General features: G+C 37.7%; 1 protein-coding gene across 1 annotated transcript in view; it reads left to right on the top strand.

Annotated features, from left to right (window-relative positions):
- The window catches only part of PCNX2 (pecanex 2), a 395419-nt gene that overhangs the window by 233032 nt on the left and 137828 nt on the right, over positions 1–24559 (top strand). The window contains exon 21 of the mRNA XM_069064863.1: positions 263–440. Coding sequence (XP_068920964.1) covers positions 263–440 — 178 coding nt within the window. The remainder of the gene's footprint in view (positions 1–262; positions 441–24559) is intronic.

Genomic DNA, 24559 nt, shown 5'->3' on the forward strand with positions numbered 1-24559 from the left:
CTCTCTCTCTCTCTCTCTCTCTCTCTCTCTCTCTCTCTCATAGATAAGACTATTTCTGAGTTTGGGCCAGTGAATCTGTGGAACTTCTTCACAATGTGAATTTTCCTGTGAGCTTACCTGCTGTTTCATATGTGTCTTCTTTTAGATGAGGAGCAAAATGAGGAATATCTGCCCCCGAAGTGCTTACCTGTGCTTACCTAGTTATTCTTTGCACGACAATATCATTGATCATTTTTTTCTTTCTTTTCTCCCTCTTCAACAGCTGTGATATTTTTCTGATAACAGTCGCTGGCATGAAACTGTTACGTACCTCCTTCTGTAATCCTGTTCATCACTTTGTTACCTTGAGCTTCACTGTCATCTTTTTCCAGTTTGACTGCAAAAATCTCTCTGAGAGTTTCCTCTTGGATTTCTTCATGGTGACTATTTTGTTTAGCAAGGCAAGTCAATGAATTTTTTGGCCTTTATTTTCAAACAAAAATCTGATATTATATTTAGTTTAAACTGTTTTTGCTTTACAGATTTATGCAGGATGAAATTAGTTAATGCGATTAATTTTTATGATACTATTATGTTGATTCCAGTAAATCCCAAATAGAATTTAAATATATTTCAAATTAGCTGTTAGATTCACAATTTTAAATGTTCATTTATATGTTTGGTACTTTCAAATAATTAACCAATCCATAAACATTTATTAAGCACCTTCTATATTCTAGATACTGTGCTAAGCACTTTTGGAAATTTCCAGGAATTCCTCTCTATTGGCATTCACATCACAGAATTTGAGTTATAAGGTTGAGTAGTTGAAAGGATTTTAGAGTTCATAGAGGCTGTGGATCACACCACTTGAGCCAAGACAAGTTCTTTGGCCCTAATATTTAGTAGTCTCCAAAACACTTCCAAATAATGTTAATTCTTTAATTAATTTCAGGCCAAGTTTTCATTCATTATGAGGTCATATACGAAACAAAATGTGTAATCAAAAAATGTGAAATTCAAAATATTCAGTGTCTCCCAATGCAGTGTAAGATCACATTTGCTTTTTGTTTGTTACATCACATATCACATACAGACAACTAAAAGACGCAGATCATTTTCTAACTAATCTCCCCCATCTTGTACTTATAAAATAAAATTTTTTGAATCGAAGTGCTAGATTTTACATTTTTCCTTATTTTATATTTATATTTGTTCATAATTATATTTATTCTTATTTAATTTCATATTATTAGATTTGGCCCAATATTTAATCCCATGAAGCTCTTTTTGAATCCTGACCCTATTGGGCAATAGGGATTATCATCCTTCCTAGTTTGTTTGTTTTTTTTTTAAGCAATTAGGGTTAAGTAACTTGTTCAAGGTTACACGGCCAGTTATTTCTGGGTGTGGGTAGCCTGGATTCAATCCTCCAGGTCATCCCGACATTGGGGGCAAGTGCTCTTACTTGCTGAGCCACCTGGCCACCCCTGAGCAATTGGGGTTAAGTAACTTGCTCAAGGTTACACGGCCAGGTGTTTCTGGGTAGGTGCTAAGTGTCTGAGCCTGGATTTGAACCCCCAGGTCATCCCGACACTGGAGCAGGTGGTCTTACTCACTGTGCTACCTGGCTGCCCCCTTCCTAGTTTTTTTACATCTGCAGATCTGATAAACATGCCATCTATACCCTTCAACAAGTCATTGATAAAAATATTTAAAATCACAGGACCAAGCAGATCCCTGGAAACCTTCTAAGTTGACATTATCGTCTTTACTTTGTGCAGCCATTTAAGCAGTTTCATATCCACCTGACTGACTATCCTGTCATCTATATAGTATCCACAACTCTCCATCATGTGAAGACAGATAGTATAAGAAACTTTTTCAGAAGCTTCATTAAAATCAAGGCTAACTGTATCTACATCGTTCACTTGATCTACTGTGTTAGTCTAGTAATCCTGTCAAAAGAGGAAAAGTGGTTATTCTGGTATAACTTATTCTTTATGAAACCACTTTGTCTCTTGGTGATGACTGTTTCCTATTAGATGGTCACAAATCATCCCTTTAATCCTCTCCAGAATTTTTCCAGGTATCAAAGACAAACTGACTGGCCTATAGCTTATACAATCCATCTTTTCCCCTCTGCCTAGAGGCAGCTAGGTGGCACCATGGATAGAGCACTAGGTTGGAGTCAGGAAGCCCTGAGTTTAAATCTAACCTGAGATGCTATGTGACCCTAGGCAAATCATTTAATCACCATCTCTCTCCATTTCCTCAACTGTAACATGGGAATAATAATAGCACCCACTTCCTGGAGTTGTTGTGAGAATCAATAAGATAATATTTATAAAGTGAATATCACAGGAACTAGCACATAGTAGGTGCTTAATAAATATTTGTTTCCTTCCTTCCCTGCTCTTTTCTTTCCTTCCTTCTTTCCTTCCTTCTCTCCTTCCTTCCTTCCTCCTTCCTTTTTTCTTTCCCTCCTTCCACTTATAAATAAAGGACAACATTTGCCTTTTTCTAGTTCTGTGTTAATTGTAGTTCAAATTTTTTTTAAAACTTACTGATGATAGCTCAGGAATAACATTCACCATTTCTGTCAGTACTAAAGGAAACGGTTCCCCTAGGCCTGTAACTTGAATTCATATGAAGAAACTAGGTACTGCCTTGCTATTTTCCAACTTCTGTTGTGTTTTTACTCCATATTAAATGTTTTTGTTTCATCCTTTACAATTCAAAGGTCTTAGTTCTTGGCAATGAAAACAGAAACAAAATGAGTTAGATAACTCACTATCTTCACCTCTCCAACCTCTCTTATCATTGACCCATCCACCCTTACCAACACTCTATGCCTTAATGATGATTAAAATAATTGATCTTCATGTCACTCTTTAAAGTTTGAAAAGGATATTAGTATTCACTATTTCATTTTAACCTCCAAAAACATTGACATATACACACATTTCCATTTTTTATAAGTATTGTTATCCTCATTTTAAAGATGATAAAATGTGCCTGAAGTATTTAAATGACTTTGACACAATTATATAGCTAGTAAATATCAAAGGAAGATCTTATATCCAACTTTTCCTGATTATATATATATATATATATATATATATGCATATATATATATAATATATATATATGTTACTCTGGCCACTATACAACACTGCCCCTTCTCCCTAGTTTAGATTTAAAAAAAATAAACAAGCTTTTTTTTGCACCTAGTTTTCCATTCCAGCCTCAGTTAACTCTAAACTTCATTTTTTCTGAGGCCATTCTTATAGGTCCATGGTATTCTTTTGAACCCATCCCATATAGCCTGACTTTGTTTCTATTTTCCATACCTGACATTTTTAGTCTAAGCTGGTTGATGAATTTCATTTTTAACCATATCTATCTCTTGAAACAACTCTTCCTTTTTCTTCTCTTTGGAGTTAGAGTTGACTTTCATTCCATTTCGCTTGATAACTTCAGAATTTCATACTTCAGTACTTCTAATTCTAATCTAATATATTTTACCTATTTTTTCTATGAATACTCAGAAATCTGATTTCCCCAAATCTAGAGAACACATCAGGCTTTGCCCAGTTTTCCTCTTCTCCATACAAGTTCTAGAATGTAGTGGTCACTGCACACCCAAGCTATGTATTTTTCTATCATAACTAGTTTCTCCTTATTGGTGATAATATAATCAAAATTGATGTTCATTGTGTTGTTTTTTTCTACTTTTTGAAAAACTTTTATTGCATCCCTTCATTCCAGACTTATGATCTATTTTTCAAACTGTTCATCTAGTTGTTTTATCTCCCCAGGTGGTCTGTAGCACACATTGATGATAGCATTTCTGATATTGCCATCTTCATCCATCTTCTCCATACTTCCCCCATTCCCCTTCCTGGATTTTTGCACATTAGTATATCTTCTTCTTTTTTTATTTTTTTTATTTTTGCCCTTTTTTTGTAGGGCAATTGGGGTTAAGTGACTTGGCCAAGGTCACATAGCTAGTTTGTGTGTGTGTGTGTGTGTGTGTGTGTGTGTGTGTGTGTTAAGTGTCTGAGGCTGGATTTGAACTCAGGTCCTCCTGACTCCAGGGCTGGTGCTCTATTTCCTGCACCACCTAGCTGCCCCAGTATATCTTCTTAATATACAATGATACTTCACCCCTTCCCTTTTTTAGTTATTCTTTCTTTCTTTTTTTGAAATAAGTCAGACCCTTCTTAGACAATATTCCTCTATGGGTAATCCCACTGAGTGAGCAGTATCTATGAAATCAAGTTAACATATTTGGGTTAAGATCTGTAGGTAACATTGCTTGTTACCCATACTTTGTATACTTTATATTGGTATCTAAGGCAGTGGCTTTTATTGCTACTTTTATTTCTTGGGTTTCATCTACAGTATATTACCAGGTGCTGTCTCTATTGCTATTCTTCTTCCTATAATATAGTTCTTTCTATGGTATCTAACATGGGATTTGTGTAAGATATGTGTGTGTATTTATGTATTCATGTATATATGTACACAAGTATGTCTCTGTCTCTCTCTGATCTACATATATGTATATATTTATATGCACGTACATATATGTACATATGTGTGCATACATATATATTCTTCCTCTCTCCTTTCAATATAAAGTTATTTTGATTAGATTTGCAAGATTCTAAGTAAATATGTTTTTATCAACCCATATTAGATATACTCCATCCTTTTCAAAGAACCTATCATTTATTATATTTTAAGCCATGGTCGAGAAATCCAAATCCCCTTAGCAGAAAGTATTTTCTTAACCTGATATTCATTTCCCAGATCTGCCTTTTCTAAAGCAGAGATGGTGAGATCACCACCCATGTTCCTAAGGTTGTCAGTTTAAGATTTCATTATATTTAGCAAAGTTTTTCTATTTCTTCTGGCAATATCATTTTGGCCTATGTTTTACTATCCAGTTCACCAATGCATGCAAGACATATTGCCTAGAAAGAAGAATTTCTGTGTTTTTCTCATCTGGCCAACAAAACACTACCTCACTACTTTGCCAGCTAAGTGACATAGTCCATAGAGCACTGGACTTGGAATCAGGAGGATTCATCTTCATGAATTTAAATCTGGTCTCAGATACTTCATAGTTTTATGACCCTGGACAAGTCACTTAACCCTGTTTGCCTCTGTTTTCTCATCTATAAAATGAGCTGGAGAAGGAAAAGGAAAACCACACCATTATCTTTGCCAAGAAAACCCCAAATGGGGTCACAAAGGGACAAACAAAATTGAAAACAACTGAATGATAGCAATACCCCAATCAACAGGGGCATTAATCCATAATTAACCACTACTGTTTATTTCTTCTTTTCACCTACTCTGGACACTCTCTTACCAAAGTAGACACACCATCATTACATGGAGGAAAATAGCTGTTTTCTCTTCAGGCTGTCCAACTCCCTGCTTTTTAAGAAGAAAATGAAATCTCCAATTCTAAGTTCTCAGTGATTCATCTCTCTTGCCTCATTGGCATGATATTCTTCCACTTTCTAACCTCCCAGCACAAATCAGGAGCTGTGTGTTCAGTTATTTTTTATTTCTTTGAATTTACATGGAAGCTTTTGGGTAAATTTTTTTGTTTATTTATTGGTTTTTTAGGAAAACTTCATTTTTTCCTGATAACTTAGAGAATTAAGAGGTATTTCTTAAGCTCCTTTACCTTAATCTCTAGTAATGAAAGACCAACCTGCACTTTGAGAATAGATTACAGTCACTTGGGCCATGACAGAAAACCAGACTTTGAATTTTATTCTAGGCTATTGCAAAATTTGCTTCCTCTTCATACTTGCTGGAAATAAGATCTTCAGTCTTTTCTATTAAATTATAAACTATATAGGTCCTTGCTGTTTTTCATCTTTATACCCCAACACATAGCACATTGCTTTACACCTAATAAGTTCATAATAAATATCGAATTGTTTAATTCCATATGAATTTCCTTTACCTCAGATAGCAGCATAACATTTTGTTGTGTTCTTTAAAGCAGTTATAAATTTTCATTGCAAGTTATTCATTGATCCGATATCAGAAAAGCAGGCCAATCTTGGATTACTTAGAAACATCATAGGTGCTTGTCCAACAGGGAAAGATAATGTAATTCATTATGCTTCTTTCCATAAGGGTGCATACCTGGCAAAGAACATTACTTTACTATTTGAATACTAGGCAGGGGCACTTGGGGAAAAGCTTGAATGTAGTGTAATTATAATGAACAATGTTGAGCTTAGAGAAGGGATGAGGTAGTATACTTCTTTCATTTGAGAGGTAAGGGACTGTACATTTTGAACATGGTATACATTGTCTGAAGTGGTTTTGCTTAGCTGTTTTTCTCTGTAAAAAGGGAAGGCTCATGTAGGGGGTAGGTGGAAAGGTCTATTTCCAGAAATGATGTCATTTCTGTCTATGATGTCAAAACAGAAGGCATTCATAAAAAATTTTAAAGGAAGAGGGATGACCCTAGATGAAGTAGGGCAGAGAAGAGTCACATGTCTCATAGTAATCATAGAAATTCAACCACTTTAAAAGCCAGGTTTTTAGGTGCTTCCACATAGACATAGGAATAGGTTTGATTCACAATCTTTTTGACCCCTTCATTTTTCCTCTGTCATTGCAGCCTTGTCGTCTCAGAGCAGGCTATGGTTAATTATTCAGCTATTTTCCTTATGGTTATGTGATAGAGGAAGGATTCAGGGAAGAGTCCTATTTTCCTTAATTTTAAAAAATGTTTACATTGATTTTTAAAATTTCAGTGCCATATTTTCTCTCTCTTACTAGACCCTCCCCTGTATTGAGAAGGCAAGCAATACATCTTTTATACATGTGAAATCATGTAAAACATATTAAAAGCTCTATTTTATCTTCATTTCTACAAAGATATTTAGCTCCTTCCAGAAAAAGAAGAGCAAGTGAGTCAAAAAGCCTTTATTAAGCACCTCCTCTATGTCAGATACTATACTGAGCACTAGTGTATCTAGTTATGTCTAAGACTGACCCCTCCATCTGGGCACTTGGTGTCATTCACTCCAGTCTTCTCTGAGGCCTAAATCAGGGAGTCATCCCCCTTCCCCCCAGATATCTTTGTGCTCTCCTTCTCCCCTGGCCTCCATCTGCCTAAAAATATGCTTAAGTCTCCCAGTCCTAAAAGAAACAAGTCTTTCCTCACAGAAATCCTCTGAATTAGGTATTGCCACTCTTTTAAAAATGAAGAAACAGACTGAGAGGCAGAAAGTTTATGTGACTTTCCCAAAGTCATACAACTAATAAGTTTAAGAGAAGAGGTTCAAATTCAGGTTTCCTAATTCCATTTCTTAACTCATTCCATTAACTCTTTGATGCTGTCTTTTAACATAGGACGAAGACTAACCCCAACATCTATTAATTTATATTGTTTGATGCTACATTTCCTCCTTTTATGGCATAAAATCCCATGTTCCCCTTGTTGTACCTTGATCTAAGCATCAGTAGTAGAAATAACTGATTGCCTCAGATGGAATGATAGGAACATAAGCTCTTTGTTAGTATGCAGCAATGTTAGCTTCCATATGCATGGAAATAATTGTTGAGTGGATAATCCACCTGTTTTCCTTTATGCTCAGGATAATGAAAACCAAGTTAATTGAAAGACAAGGCAATAAAGTATGGAGAGGGACAGGAGCTGAAAAAGCAAGCAATCTCTAGGGCAGAGATGGGGACGGTTGATCCTGTAATGTTTCAGTGTTCTTTGATAACTACCACTTCCCTTTTTCTATCTGCCAAAAGTGAGTTTTCTTGGATAATCAAAATATATAGATTCAAAGATGGGAGGGACATTAGAAAGATATTCTCATTTTACAAATTAGAAAAAAGAGGCCCAGGATGGTTAAGTGGATTTCCTGAGGTCCCACAAATGCAAAGTCCTGATTTACTAACCAAAACAAAACAAAGAAAAAATTGAAGAGGCAATATTAGAAAGAAGGCTTCCTCCATCAGAGGAAATTAAATAAACACTTGGTGGTATAAAAAAGGAAATACAGCTTAAGCCCTTAGAGAGAATGTAACTTTGATTAATTTTTTTTAAAGCAATCAGGGTTAACTTGCTCAAGGTTACACGGCCAGGTGTTTCTGGGTAGGTGCTAAGTGTCTGAACTCGGATTCGATCCCAGGTCATCCTGACTCTGGGGCCGGTGCTCTTACTCGCTGTGCTACCTGGCCGCCCCGATTCAGTTTTTAAAAATAATAATAATAAGTATCCAAAAAGCACTATGCTGAGTACAAAAAAGAGGGGGAGAAATGACAGCATTTCAGAACTACCCTCAGGTTATAGTCTACTGGAAGGGAAAAGACAAATCAGGATGATACAATATAAAACATGATTTATATGCATGCATGCATGCATATGTATATGTATGTATATATGCATGTACATAATGCAAAGTGCTACAAAAAAATAGTATGTTTGCAGGTAAAGAGCTCACTGTAACTACATCCCATTCATTCCTCATGCCTCTTACTTGGCTCACCTCCCCCACCCAATATCCCGCAGTGCTGTCCTGTTGTTATTTTTTTTTCCTTTAAAGCATATTATCTTCAAAATCTCTAGAAACTTCTAATAGTATTTATGAAAGTAACTCCAAGGAATAATTAGAATAAGGAAGAAATAATTTGGTTTTCTGGGTAGACTGGGAAGTAGCCAACCCAAGTTCTCCACATGTCTTAACTTCTCATTCTCTAGTTGACTGGCTAGGGTTGTCACCCAGCCCTTCTCCCTTTCCTTTTCCTCATATGATCAATGGAGACAGTTATTGTTATGCTGCTGTCTCTGCAGAGTTGTTACAACATTTATGAAGAGACATTTAGGAAGACAAGTTGCCTGGAAGAAAGGGACTATACAAATAGAATGCATTATTATTAAAATAAGCTTCCCTTAATCTCCTTTTTTTTTTTTTGACATAATCTAGGAGGGATAAAGGGAGAGAAGAGATTGGATATGCTCTGCACAGTAACATCAGTGCCTTAAGGGGAGGGGATAAACTAGATGGCTTCCAGAGGTCCCTTTGAGTTCTTTTATTCCAGAATACAAAGAGAACTAGTGAACTATTAGAGATAATGAGTTCTGGGGCCAGACCACATTGGGACAGATTTAGTGTAAATCACCCCATTGATGAGAGGGACTCACTGATAGCTCATTAGTGAGCTGGAACTCTTGGGAGCTCCTCAACTTTGCCCAGAGGAAAAGGGTAGCCCTCTTATACATCCTACAGTGGTGCTGCAACATGGGAGAGGCAATCACATTTGCCACCTCTCAATGCGTGGTCTGGTGGAAATGAATATTTTCTCTTTTCCCCTACTCCCCTCTCTCCTTTGTAAAGCTCATGAGATGAATTCATACCTTTTTAGATGACCTAGGTGATTCCCCTATTTGTGTTACTGTTTTCGTTTGTTGTTTTGTCTTTCTCTGAGAAGGGGAAAATCAGAGTGGGGGATAAAGAGAAATTAGGCAATTCCATGCCCTCTCACTCACTACTCCAAAACTCTCACACAAATGTTTTGACTGTAGCAGCAGCTCTTCATTAATAGTGGAATCACAGAACGGCTGTTTAAGTGAGAAATGTTAGATTTAGCTTAATAGAGCAGCTAGGGAAGGCAGTGGATAGACTATTGGGCATCGAGTCAGGAAGTTATTGTTGTTGTTGAGTCATTTTCAGTCTTGTCTGACTCTTCATGACCCCATTTAGGGTTTTCTTGGCAAAGATACTGGAGTGGTTTGCCATTTCTTTCTCTAGCTCACTTTACAGATGAGGAAACTGACACTGAGAAAGATGAGATGACTGGTATTCATGGCCATACAGAGAATCTGGATTTGAACTTGGATAATGGGTATAATTTATTCATTTATATTAGAGAGGGTGTGATATAGTGGGAAAGAGTCTGCATTTGGAATCTTGATATCTTAGGTTTGCATTTAAAAGGAGCTGTGGGATCCACATAGTCCCACAATCTAATTTTACAGATGAGGCTACTGACATCCAAAAAAGTTCTGTAATTGGTTCAGGGTCAATCAGATAAAAGATTGGCAGAACTAGGATTCAGATACCTTGCTTCTCTCTAGCCACATTGAGCACTATTAGAGGAATAAACAAATTAAATCTTTAGTACATAAGCTTGTGAGTGCCTGTATAAACTATTTATTTAGTGCTGCCATCTTTGGATTGAAAATAGGAGTTGTTATGTCTGTTAGGAGAGCTGAGTGCTGAGGGACCCATTCTTCCAGTGCCAGGAAGATCTGGCCCTGAGTTCTGTTCCCTAAACTGGCAGTGACTTCTCTGCTCTCCCAGTTTCCAGATGATAAAGCTGCCCCTGCCTCCTGACATTGATTAATATATCTAATTGCACTGTAGGTACTGAATGCTAATAATGGGGATATTGCTGTATCATCCCTTGGGCTAGATAACTCTGGTGATTATACCCTTTTTGCTTTTATTTTATTTTATTTTTAGTGTACTTTTCCTCAGCAGTTGAAAAATGTAGCTGTCAGCTTTATTGATCTTTTTGAGAATCCTGAAATCATCAGTAAGGTCATCTCAAAGTTTCCTTTCTACCAGAGAAGTCTAAGCCCCATTATAACTTCAATCCTTAAGGCTTGGTATGATCTTTATTACCCTGTGGTGTCCTATCTTCAAGGTAATGACATGTTCTCAGAAGTTGAGTTTAAAATTGCTTTCAACTTTCTGTAGGAAGCCTGTCTGGTGAACACACTGGGAGCCAGATTGTCATCTGGGAACACAAGTGAGGAAAAAAAGAACAGAAACCCAGAGAGTGAAGGAGGGGGGAGCACAGGCCATCAAGAGAGAGGGGAACAGTTAGATGGAGAGGGCAGGAGAAAAGGAGGGAAAATGTAGTTCAGTAATTGCTTCAAGTATTTAGTCTCTCAGAGGTTCCACAAAGAAAGAAAAATTGATTCACTATCTTGAATGCTAAAATGTATAGCAATGCATTCAGTTAGCAAGTATTTAGTGACGGTCTACTAGGTCTATTGTTCTGTGCTTGGTATTGAGATAAACACAGAAGTTATGAAAAACTATACTTTCTACCCTCCAGAAGTTTATTACAATATATACTCAGGAAGAGAAGACAAGCGTACCTGAAATAGTCAGGTAACAAATATGATGCAATGGTGGGTGCATTCTGCATTAGTAGATTCACAATTGGCATTTTCTTCTGCTCATTCATCCTTGGCTTTTAGGGAACTCTGCTTGTGAAGGTGAAGCTGTGAGGCATGGGGAACCCCAGTAGGTAAGGAGCACAGACTCCTTATATAATCAAAATGTCTTTTTTCCTCTACATTCTACTCATTAGAAATGCATTTAGGTTACAAATTCATTCTAAACCACTGCCAATGCCCTCTTAAGCATCACTCACAATTTAGTGTGAATTATTCTAACCAGACCAATATCTCCCAGAGACCTACAGCCAGAAAGTAAGTGTAAGGGACTTTTGATTGGACTGGCTGGTAGGAGGAAAGATTTTGAATTAAGGAACAGCTTGGGAGAAGGGCTAGACTTTGTACAGCTGGAGGGCTGTGAGAAGGTACTGTGTATTTAGGGGTGGGGTGGTGAGTTACAGGTAGGAAACAGGAGATCAAATGGGAGCGTTAGAGAATAAAGAAATTGTCACATTTACCTGTGGTTCTTAGAACCCTTAGCAGTTGGTGTGATGCTGAAAACCTTTGTATTGCTCAAACCTGACTTAAAATGACAGGAAGAAACTGAAAGACTATCAACTCTCACTTTAATTCAGCCTTTTTTCCTGTTCTTGAAGCTAATATGACTCATAATCCAGTTCATCCCAGTGTCTTCCCTTCACTCTTAGTGTAGGGAAGAGAAAGAAGAGTTTTTAGTTGAATCTCACCTCCTCCATCTTCCTCTTAGTGATTAATATAACAAAGTACAGTATTCAAGGGATTTTGATATTCTAGTAGGAGTTCCCTAAAAAGGAGCTCCCCTTTTACTAGTTCTTGAAGATTTCCTTTCCTGAGTGCCAAGGCTTTGCTGTATAGGGCAAATGGTACAGATAGTATTTTTAGAAATTCAGAGAAAGGGAGCTCAAGATGGGCTCCAGCTACTTACAGTTAGTCTAGATTTTAGCTTTTCAGAGGGTTAGAGCTTTATACAGAGATGTCTGTCCATAGTCTCCTAGAAAAATATATGATTTAATTGGGCAAGAGACTTGATTTCTTGTGGGAAAAATAAAAATTATATAATAGTTAAGTAATCCCAAGAATAAACAGTGCTGCTTTGAATCTATATAGCACCTGTCTGCAAGATGCTAAATTCATATTGCAAGGTTTCAGCTCAATTCTCTAAATAATAAATTGGTGGCTAGGAATTTCTTCCTCAGGTTTATCCTGATGGAACACTCCTGCCTACAGAGACACTTTGGGAGACAGAGGTTCTGCTTATCAGCTGGAATCTCAGGAGAAAATTTAAGCACTGCCTAAGAAATAACAGTGTCTAGTAGATTAGGGGTTTCCTTGAAGTAAAAAAAAGACTCAAGTCTTGCTTCTGATACATATGCTATGTATGTGACCATGGATGAATCACTTCACCTCTTAGCACCCAACCAGATGTCTGAGACAACAAGTTATAGACTATAGGCTGATCAGCCTTTCGGGAAGTCATTTCTACATAGGTGTCCTATGAACCCATGGAACCACACAAAAACAAAAATATCCACGTGGGTCACAATGCTACATACACTGCAGAGCAAATGAAAAAATAGAAACCCTGCCCCTTTGCACAGTGGAATGGATGTTGGATTTGGATTTACAGGACTTGAGTTTGAATCCTGGCTCAGCCACTGTCAACTTTATTATCTTGTGTAAAGTAAGTCAGTCTCTCTGGGGCCTCCATTTCCCTATCTCTAAAATGAGGAGGGAGGACTACTAAGTCCCTTCTAACTCTAAATCTATGATGCTATGGAAATCATAGGACCCATCATTGGGCAACTAAGCCTGGAGTCAGGTAAACTCATTTTCCTGAATCCATCCAGCTTCAGACACTTATTAACTGTGTGACCCTGGGCAAGTCACTTTGCTTCAGTTTCCTCATCTGTAAAATGAGCTGGAGAAAGAAATGGCAAACTACTCTAGTATCTTTGCCAAGAAAACCCCAAATGGGGTCATGAAGAGTCAGATGAGACTGAAAAACGACTGAATGACTACATCAAAATGACCAGAGAGTGAGGCAGCCAGCTGGTGCAGAGGATAGAATGCTAGGTCTGGACTTAGCAAGTCCTGGGTTGAAATCTGACCTCAGATACTAGTTGTGTGACCTTGGGCAAGCCACTTAACTTCTGTTTGCTTCACTTTCCTCAGCTGTAAAATGGGGACAAGAATAGCACCTATCTCCCAGGGTTGTTTTGCAGATCTAATGAGATAATACTTGTAAAGCACTTGGTACAGGGCCTGGGGTGTAGTAGACAATAGGTAAATGCTAGCTAAAATTATTGTTCTTGTTGTTATTAAAAATGCTTAACATAGTCCCTGGTAGGTACTATATAAATGCAATTTTTATATTATTATTATTATTAGCTAGAAGTAACCTAAAAGGAAACTGAGATCCAGAGGTCACAGAGGTAGTTGCGGGCAAATGTCAGGCTAGAAAACAGATCTCCTGATACCCAGTCCAATAGTATTTCTATTATATTATGAATTGCATCCCTATGCAGCAAAAAGGTAGCATAGTGGATAGAGCACTCAACCCAGGGTCAAGAAGAGCTGAGTTCAAATCTCACCTTAAATACTTTATAACTATGCAACCCTAGACAAGTTATTGAACCTCTGCCTGCCTCAGTTTCCTCATCTGTAAAACTGGCATAATAATAGTACTTCCCCTCCCAGAGTTTTGAAGAAGATAAAAATGAGCTGAAACCCTTTGTAAACCTTAATGCAATATATAAATGTTAGCAATTAGTAAGAGGAAGAGGAGGAGGAAGTGGCTTTAGTATTTGTGAAGGCTTTTTGTGCAATAATAGATGCTAAATGGGATACTTCTATGGTGGTAGAATTTGAAAAGACCACACCAAAGACGAACTGGAAATTGTTTTTTTCTTATTTCGTGTTTCATGGTAAACAACGCTCATATGAATGGAGAGAAGGAAATTTTCTGGTCATATGTATTCAATTCACCAAACATTTATGAAGTGCTTACAGTGCTTAAGGCACCATGCTGGGGGTTGAGGCAGAAAGATGAAATTATATTGCCCCTGCTGTCAGAGACCTCACAGTCTACACAAACAAGTTTCCTAAAAGGGAGAGTAAGATGAGAGTACAGCAGAGGCTAAATTGACCTGTAGGGATGATTCTATGGAGTACATGCCCAGAGTTTCCCTTAAAACTTGTAGGGGGCTCCAAGGACATGTTGTTGTTTTTATCATTTTTTAGATTTCTAGAAGTTTCCAAAGGAGCTTTAGGTAGAATAACCCTCATAAGCTCATTCAGCTTCAAAACAGAGGTTTCAGACAATATAGAATGAAAAATTTGAGAGGGGTAAAGATCACCTTCTACTGGTGAAATGGGGGTAGGGTGAGGAGAAATAAGGGACCATTCATTGAAAAGGTAGTATCTGAGCTGGCCTTTGGAAGAAAAGAAAGATGTCCACAGTGGGAAATGTGGAGATAAAGCATTCCAAGCATGGGAAACAGAAAATGAAAAAGACAGGAGCGTGCCAAAGAATTGGAGAAGGCTAGTATTTCGGTTTGACTGGAATGGTGGCTAGCTGAGACAGACAAGACTCTTCTTCCTGAGTTCAGATCCAACCTCAGACACTTACTGGCTGTGTCACCCTGGGCAAGTAACCTGCTCTGTTTGCTTCAGTTCCTCCTCTGTAAAATGAGCTGGAGAAGGAAAGGGCAAACCACTCTATCATCTCTGCCAAGAAAACCCCAATGGGGTCATAAAGAATCAGACATGACCAAAAATGACTAAACAACAACAAAAAAAATATGTAAAGGAGCAAAAAGTGAAATGATTTGATTGTGGAAAATCTCAGTTGTTAGACTAAAGATGATGTAAATGTAGACCAAATAAAGCTTTGAGGATCTTCATCTCAACAGGCCCTTAAGTAAGGTACCACAGAGCCAAGTTACATTTTCCTGACTGCAGAGAATGGTCCAGATCCCATTTCTAATAGTTACTACCTTGGACATGTCAGTTAACCTCTGGGCTTCTTTCTTTATTTGTAAAGTGAGGGGATTGGCCTCTTTAGCTGACTTCTGAAAAGCCTTCCATCTTCAGATCTATGAATATGTAACTCCGAATCCATTAGATTTGGAGACTGGAACGTTGGAGGGATAAGTTTAGTAGACTGGTGTGGACTATAAGTGTATGGGTATAAGTGGGTAGTGAGAAAGTAGAGACTTCAAATATATACACATTTTTTTTTATAGAAGCTTGACAGTGCAGAAGAGAAAACAAAAAGAGAAATGTTGATAATGTGCCATATTATCAGGATGAAGGGAAGGTGTTCTGTTTTTGTTTTTAGAATAAGGGAGACCTATATTTATAGTTAATTCTAAAAATAACCACTAGCATTTATATATGTGCACACACACATCAACATATATGTGTATATGTATTTTTAAGGTTTACAAAGTATTTTGCAGTATTAATTATCTTACTTAATCCTCACAACAACCCTGGGAGGTAGATGCTATTATTATCCTCAGTTTACAGAGGAGGAAACTGAGGCAAATGCTGAGTAAGTGACATTCAGAGCCAGATAGCCAATCAATTCAAATTCAGGTCTTCCTGACTCCAGGTCCAGTACTCTCAGTTAGTCATTTTTCAGTCCTTTCTGACTCTTTGTGATCCCATTGGGATTTCCTTGGCAAAGATAATGGAGTAGTTTGGCATTTCCTTCTCCAGTTCATTTTACAGACGAAAAAACTGGGGCAGACAGGGTTAAGTGATTTGATCAGGGTCACACAACTAGTAAGTGTCTGAGGCCAGATTTGAATTTAGAAAGATGAGTCTTCATGACTCCAGACCTGGAACTCTATCCACTACACCACCTAGCTGCTAGGAAAGGCATTAAGGGGCAGTCAATAAGAAAGGCTGAGGAAATGAGAGAAAATATAAGATCAATGCCAGTGGTTCTAGGTCTTGGTGTAGATGGAAGCCTGTGGAATGAAGGGCAAAAATGGAGACTTAGCTTGGACTAGAGGAATAGGTAAAAAAAAACAGAGGTTTGGAGTATTTAGTTATGGTTCATAATGGAGATTAGGTAAGGATATGTAGATCTGGAGATCACTTGCAAAGAGATAATAATTAAACCCTGGAGAACTGATGAAATTACCAAGGGAGAAAGTACAAAAGAAACAGGCCAGAGCCTTCAGAGGCACTCACACAAAGAATATGGTAGATGGGGGATGAACGTGAATAGGATTAATCAGACAAAAAGGAAAAGAAATTAGAGAGAGCAATGTCACAGACTTGAGTGAGTCCAGGAGGAGGGGGTAGCTTCCACTGTGAAAAGTTAGAAAGAAAATAAGTAGGATAAGGACTGAAAAAAGGCAATTTTATCATTTCATAGATTATGGTAAGGGGAGCACTTTAAGAGAACTCTTTTATTTCAGGACTGGGTTAGATGCCAAATCATAGAGGCTGGAGAAATGACTAAGTGATGAGGCCATGGAATTAGTTTAAATCAGGGGTTCTGAGCCTGAAGTCTATGAACTTATTAAAACAAAATCTTAATAACTATTTCAACATGACTAGTTTCTTTTGTAATCTTACATGCTTTATTTTATGCATTTAATAACAACCTGAGAAGAGGTCTTCCCCAGACAAAAAAAATTGGCTAACAATCTCTGGTTTAAATAGATTACTCTAGGAACTTGGAAGTGAAAGGTTGATAATAATGGGATGATAGGATGAAATGAAGGTTTTTTTAAGCACTGGAAAGACCTGGGATGAAGCCATTAGATAGAAGCAAAGATTGGAGATGAGAGAAATAGAAGGAAGGATTGATCCCCAGGAAGAGGTAGGAGGGGATGGGATCAAAGAAAAGAATTATCTCTTCCTCAGGGACTGGAGCAATGGAGAGCATTGAAGAACATATAGAACTCTGAGATATAGAGTAAGGGAAATGAGAGGTCTCATGACAGAAGGTCTTAATTTTCTCAGTAAAGAAGAAGGTGAATTCATCTGCTAAAAGAATAGAGGTGGGTTAAGGGACTTGAGGAGAGAAAAGAAGGTTTGGAATGGTTGCTGTGGGGAGTGTGATTTTGAATAATGGAAAAGGAAAGCTTTGTCATGAAGTAGTGAGGACCCAGTTAAGGTTAAATTGCATGAATTTGTAAGGGGACCCAATTGGTATACTATAGTTGTATGACATATGGTTGCATTCAACAGCAAAGAGGTAGGATCAGAGAAGGAGGATGTGGGGGAATGGGGGAGTAGAATGTAGTCAAAGTTTTAGGATTGGATAGACATGAAAAGTGATGGGACAAGAGGATGGTTCAAGAGGAGAAGACAGTGAATTGATCAGTTATGAGGCCCAGATTATGAAGAGAAGAAAATGGGGCCACAGCAAAGCATCATGATGAATTGGGGGGGGGGGAGATGGATGGACTGAAATTACAATGAGAACAAAAATTAAGGGTATCGAGGAAGAGGGAGGGATAGGAGACTAGATTACAGTCAGAGAAAATAATTTCATAGTTGATAATAACAAAGCTGTTGATGATAATGATAGCACTTATATAATACTTCATGGTTTGCAAAGTGCTTAACAAATATCTCATTTTATCTTCACAGCAACTCTGAGATAGGTGCTATTATCATCCCCATTTTAAATGGAAAGAATTTGATACTGACAAAGATTAAATGACTTGCCCAAAGTCAAACAGCTAGTGTCTGAGGCAAGGTTTTAATTCAAGTCTCCCTGACTCCACATCCAGCACTCTATCCATTGTGCCACCTACCTGCCCAAGATCCTAGAGGTGACTTGGTAATAGTGATGATGAGGTCCACATAGTGACCACTATTTGGATGGTCGAACTAGAATGAATAGCTGGGTGAAGGAAGTGGAGGAGGTCAATGGATTGTAGGATTGGAGTGTTCTAGGGAGACATCAACATGTATTTTGAAATCCACAAATATGAGGGCAACTTGGAGAGGAAGACTGAGATAGATGCTTATATTTTTAGAAAGTATAAAGAGTAACTTAGTGGCCAACCATCAGGAACAAAGATCATCTGGATATAGCAATACAGATGGATAAAGTAACTAACTCTCAAGAGAAGAGAGGTTGCCATATGATGGCAGCAGATGGTAGGATTGGAAGTAGCACTGGGGAGCAAGGCATCATATGACTTCTCATCATGTAAACATTGCATTATTTTTAGTAAATTAATCAGTAAACATTTGTTAAGCACCTGCAGTGTTCCAGGCACTATGCAAAGTGCTAGAGCTACAAAAAGAGGCAAAAGACAGTCCCTTCCTTCAAGGAGCTTACAATCTAATAGGGGAGAGAGCATGCAAACAAATATATACAAAGCAAGCTATATAAAAGATAAATAAAAAATAATAACTGGCATTATGTCAGTTGACATATTTTGACAGACATTATTTGACAATGATGCTATTATGACAATATTATTATTAACTAAATAATAACCTCCAGCCTTTACTTAAGGGTGGCTTTAAGGGTTGTAAAACACTTTACCTATATTAACTCATTTGATCCTCAAAACTGCCCTGTGATTTAGGTGTTATTATTATTTCCATTTTACAGATGATAAAACAGAGCTTGAGAGAGATTTAGTGACTTGCTTAAGGACACACAAGTTTCTTAACCTCTTTGTGCCATGGAACCCATTAGCAGTTTTTTTGAAGCCTATTGTCTCTTTCTATATTTTCAAATGTATAAAATAAAAAAACATAGGTTTTACAAAAGAAGTCAATTATATTGAAATAAAGATGTAACTTCCCCTCCACTCAAATTAACAGATAACACCAACAGCACCCCCAGTCTAGGGGAAATATTCAAACTGTACCACTTACTATTATTTCTCTTAATTAATCAATAAACACTTATTAAGTATCTACTAGTGTGCTAGGATTATACTAAACATCGGGGATACAAAAAGTCACAAAAGAGTCACTGCCGTTTGCCACCTAACATCTTAGGTATTTACAAACTATTTTCTGAAATAACATGTCTAGTTTTTGCCAAGAATTAAAAGCCAAATTCATTCATCTGTAAAGTTTGCAGGCTACTCCCTTTCCAAAAAAAGAACTACGAAATAGTCACTTTTAGTTTCTCATGACTATTATGTAGGGCAAGCAATTCTCTCCTAAGACCTCTGTGACTTGTGAACTTTCTCCTTGAATTTATTGTTGTAACTTGGCAAACACTCTAACCACCACTCCCCCCCCCCATCCCTTCTCTTCCACCCCAGTCTATTTCTTGTTGTGTTAATTTTTTTTAACAAGTACATTAAAGGTTTATGTGCTATAGTTGAGGAACAGGGCAAAGAAGAATGAAGAAAAAAGGTATATCCTGTCCTGCAGAAGTGGCAGGGAGTCCAGCCCTAAGAAGAAAGATGATGGCAGGGATAAAGATCAGCAGGAGATCACAGCAGGCAAAATTCTAGGGTTTGTTGGTGGAAGGAAAATAAAAAAAGGTATCAGATAAGGGTCAAAGTGGGTTCATGCGATCACAGTGTATATCAATTTTGCAGCCCCCCAAAGACTGAGAGGTCCTTGAAATCAGAAGTCATGTCTTTTTTATTTCTTTTCTACCTCACCGCCCCCTTCCCCAAAGCAACTAGCACAGAGCCGAGTTCCTAATAATTGCTTGATAAATATTGTTGATTTGATTTGAAAATCTCAAGGGAGGAAAAATTGGGTTTTGCTTAAAGGAAGATTCTAACTTGATTTAGTAGTTGGGTCATTTTTTTTTCTAATCTGTTTTACAGAGTTGATTCACAGTAGGAAAGCAGAGGGTGGAGAAGAAGGTTTTGCATTTAGATGCTTGGGTCACTTAGAGTTCTCATAGCTGTCTTTTCATGGTGCATGTTTTGATTTCTTTGGCTTCCTGTAAATCTTGTTTTGCCGTCTCATTGCTGTCCTGCTGTCCCTCGCACAGCTGGGGAGCTCGCTTAAGACCAACAGAGGTGGTTCCTCAACTGTGAATGTATTGCTGTCTGCTCTATAGGGGGGATAAGTCTTTCCTTACAAGATAGAGGAGAGTAAACTGAAATCTGTTTCCAGGTGCACAGATAACCTGTGGTGATGGGTAGATGTCACCAAGTTGGGCCAGCCCTGTACAACTGTGGGTTATGACACTTCTTACCTCGACCCACCATTTTCCACTCTTCCATAGCATATGCCAGAAGAATGAATCTCTTTTAATGTAAACTATGCAAAGTTGTAATGCTGTAGTATTTTGGAGAAGGAATGAAGTAGGATTTGAAGAAATACTCATTGCTCTCACCAACTAGGCGATTTATTTAGAATTCTCTTCTCAGATGTTAAGTCTGCTATGCAGAAATCCTCCTCCTCTTCCCTCCCTTTACTTAGCTTCCAATGCCTAATGTAACATTCTTTCATCCCAGTTACCCAAGGGTTATATACTCATATTTGTAACTATCAAACATCGATATGTTTAAATTCTCAGTAGAAGGGAGAAACGTTCAGGCTATATTCCTACAGACCCTTATCCTACTCTCTCCCAAATCTTGGTATGACCCAGGGGTTTACATTAATATGTCAATATGAGGGGCAGCTAGGTGGAGCAGTGAATAGAGCCAACCCTGGAGTCAGGAGGACCTGAGTTCAAATCCGGCCTCAGACACTTAACACTTACTAGCTGTGTGACCTTAAGCAAGTCACTTAACCCCAATTGCCCAGCCTTCCCCCCTCCAAAAAAAAGCAAAAAAATATGTCAATATGAATAGGGCCACTAGGTAGTGCATTGTGGATAAAGCATAGGACTTAGGGTCAGGAGAACTAGAGTTCAAATTCAACCTCAGACACATACTAGCTATATTACTCTGGGAGAGTGACTTAACCTGCCTCAGCCTCAGTTTCCTCATTTGTAAAATGAGGATAATAATAACACAAAAAGGTAAACAAGCATTTAAGTACCTACTATGTGTCAGGCACTGTGCAAAGCTCTATATAAATATTATCAATAAATATTTATATAAATATTATTATAAATATTTGATCCTTGAAGCAATGCTGACAGATAGATATTAATTATTAGCTCCATTTTACAGTTGAAAAAACTAAGGCTGGAACAGGTTAAGTGACTTGCCCAGGATAACACAGTAAGTGCCTGAGGTTGGATTTGAACTCAGATTTTTCTAACTCCAAATCCAGTGCTTTCTCTACTGCACCACCTAGCTACATCACCTAGTTGTTGTGAGGATCAGACAACATTTAAAAGTGCTTTGCAAACCTTAAAGTACTCCAAAAATGGTAGTTATTGCTATGTGGAATATGGTTAATAATATCTCCCTTTTATATGGTGCTTTCAAACTTGCAGAGTGGTTTCCTTACAACAACCGTAAGAATTAGGTAGTGCAAATATTTTTATTCTACTTCTGCACAAGAGGAGAATGAGGTTCTGAAAAGTTAGGTGACTTGCCTAGGGTCGCACAGCTGATAAATGTTGCTGAAAAAGGGTAAACCCTCACCTTCTGATTTTAAGTCTACATTTCCTTCTGGTACATCACAGCATCTTCACTTAGGAATTTCCACAGATTGTTTCTGGAACAGGCAGGTATGCCCTTAAGATACATTCCAAATCTCTCAGTGATCTATGATTACATTATGGAATGGAGGCTCAGAGAAGGTGCCTTGCCCCAGAAATCCTAACACTAACCTATCCTGACTCACTTTAGTACACCCTGAGAGCCCTCCATCTACATAGCAATTAATATTGGAGCTGAAGCAAATCCTCCAGAAAACCTCCCAAGAAAGATGCATCAACTTGATAATAAACCAGATTAGGATGTTCCTTGTTGTTATTATGTTGGAAAGGAATAAGTAGTTAATACTATGGCCACTGGCATTTCAGATACTTTATTGAATGCATGTGCATTGGAATATTCCATAGGATTTGAAAAAGTTTGCCTACAGACTATGGAAGCAACCACAAAGACCTGATGATTTCCATTACCAAAGGTTTAGCCTGAGTGTAGGACCCTGGATTTTCCCCATTTTTTTCAAATTTGCTTTTTGTTTTTTTGGGGGATGGGGAGGGGTGTTATAATAAATTCTGGTACTTTTTCGTGAGGAAAAAAATGCCCTTAGCGGAAATGGAATTCATTCCTCTAATAATAATAGTAAACATAATAAATGACATTTATATCACATTTTAAAATTTGTGAAGCACTTTAAACATATTATCTCATTTGAGCTAACAAAGATTTATTGAGATGATACTATGGGTGAGACACTGGCTACCTGAAGCAATACAAAGATGAAAATGACAGTCCCTGTCCTTAAAGAATTTCTAATGTATTCCTGGGGAGTAATGGATATTCAGAGAAAAGGACATTATAACATCTTATTTATTCAGAGGTCACTTTTCTATCTACTGTCTACCCAGATTGAACACATCTAGGAACTAGGAAGCAAAGAAAAAGGGAAGTGGTAGTCTGTGTAGCCAATGTAGAAAAACCACACAACTATACCTATGCAGGACTCCTAGCTCAATTCCTATTTATTCTCATTTTACACACATTTTTAACAACCTAGGTCTAGGGTGGGGAACCTGCAGCCTTAAGGCCACATGTGGCCCTCTAGGTCCTCAAGTGCAGCCCTTTGACTGACTCTAAACTTCCCCTTAATAAAAGGACTTGTTCTGTAAAACAGACTCAGTCAAAAGACCACACCCAAGAAACTAGAAGGCCACATGTGGCCTCAAGGCCGAAGGTTCCCCACCCCTGACTAAGTAATGATATAAAGGGGAATTTATATTTGTCATACGAACTTTTCCCCTTTCAAACTCTTCTAAAATATATGTGCTAATAGAGTTTCATAGGTTCATGATCAATCTTCTTTGTCTTTTCTACTATTTATATGAAAGTGCTTGTTTTAGTCCAGAGATTTTTAAACTGACGTCTGCGAACTTATTTTAAAAAATATTTTGGTAAGTGTATTTTAATATAATTTGTCTCCTTTTTAATTCTAAGTATTTTATTTTATAAATTTAAAAATATTTTTCTGAGAAGAGGTCTATCATCAGACTGGCAAAGGGGTCCATGACAAAAAAAAGTTAAGAATCCCTTTTAGTTGGTGTTTTTAATATCATAAAAATATTTTAAAGGCAAAATGCACGTGCCTTCAGATTCTAGGATTCTAATATGTGATACAAAGATTTCCATGAGCAGGGGTTAAAATAAAAGTTTTTGACACAGAAATAAGCCAATTATCTGGAAAATTTGCTTATGGGAACATCTCATGGCTTATGGTTGCCAGATAAATGTAATTGTAAACCAAGGGGAGTGCAGAGGTTATACAGAAGGGTGGAACAGGAGGGAGTTATAACGCAGAATCAAAGAGAAGAAGAAAGCTGGCTCATGGCTGCATTTGTTAACATTATTTGATTTTCCTGCATGCTAAAATGGTATATGGGTCAAAGCAGTGGGATACTTTGGTGATAGAAGCCATATGGAGTGATTGATAAGCTTTGTAATGTTACATGGAAAGAGAATCTCTCTCCCTGCACCAAAAGCAGCAATCTAACCAAAAGAAATCATGATAAAGGGCCTTTGGGAAGAAAATGGGTCTGAAGTAGGGAATGTAGAAAATCTACACTCAATAAACAGGAAATGGAGAGAGATGGGGGTGAGGGGTAGTAATGAAATGGAGAGAGAACAATTTTATTAGAAATAAAGGGAGCAAAAAGTAGAAGGAAGTTTGGGCAGGTGGTGTGTGTGTGTGTGTGTGTGTGTGTGTGTGTGTGTGTGTGAGTGTGTGTGTGTGTGTGTGTGTGAGACAGAGAGAGAGAGAGAGAGAGAGAGAGAGAGAGAGAGCACCACTTCATTATGGTAAGCAATTGCACATGTAGCTGAAAATACATTTTTTAATTATTTTCATATCTTCTATTTCTCTTAAGATTTTCCCCTCCATTACTCACTTTCAAAGAATTTGCAGGTGAAGTCCGACATTCTATACTCCCTTAATTCATCTACTGACATCTTTTCTGGGCAAGGACAATATTAATTTCCAGATGCCAAGAGTCGGAGTACTTCTTGCCTCATCGTCTCTTGGTATATTAGACAATTTCAGTATGTAGTGGTGACTTTGTGTGCATGGATGGATACACTAATTAGTGATTAGAAAGTATAAACTCACCTAATATTTTCTGGTTGTCATTTTCTCCAAGAGGTCTGAACCTGTCTTACTGCATAAGATCTGCTAATCAAAGAACCAGGGTTTGCTAAATTCCATTTCATTAACACCATGCTAATTTGCCTAAGTAGTCCTACCCCTGCTGGGTGCTCTTATCACTGCATTATCCAATCCTTTGTATTT

Source organism: Petaurus breviceps, unplaced genomic scaffold, assembly GCF_028583685.1.
Source record: "Petaurus breviceps papuanus isolate PSGF00001 unplaced genomic scaffold, PetGlider_PUasm1.0 90650, whole genome shotgun sequence".
Lineage (NCBI taxonomy): Eukaryota > Metazoa > Chordata > Mammalia > Diprotodontia > Petauridae > Petaurus > Petaurus breviceps.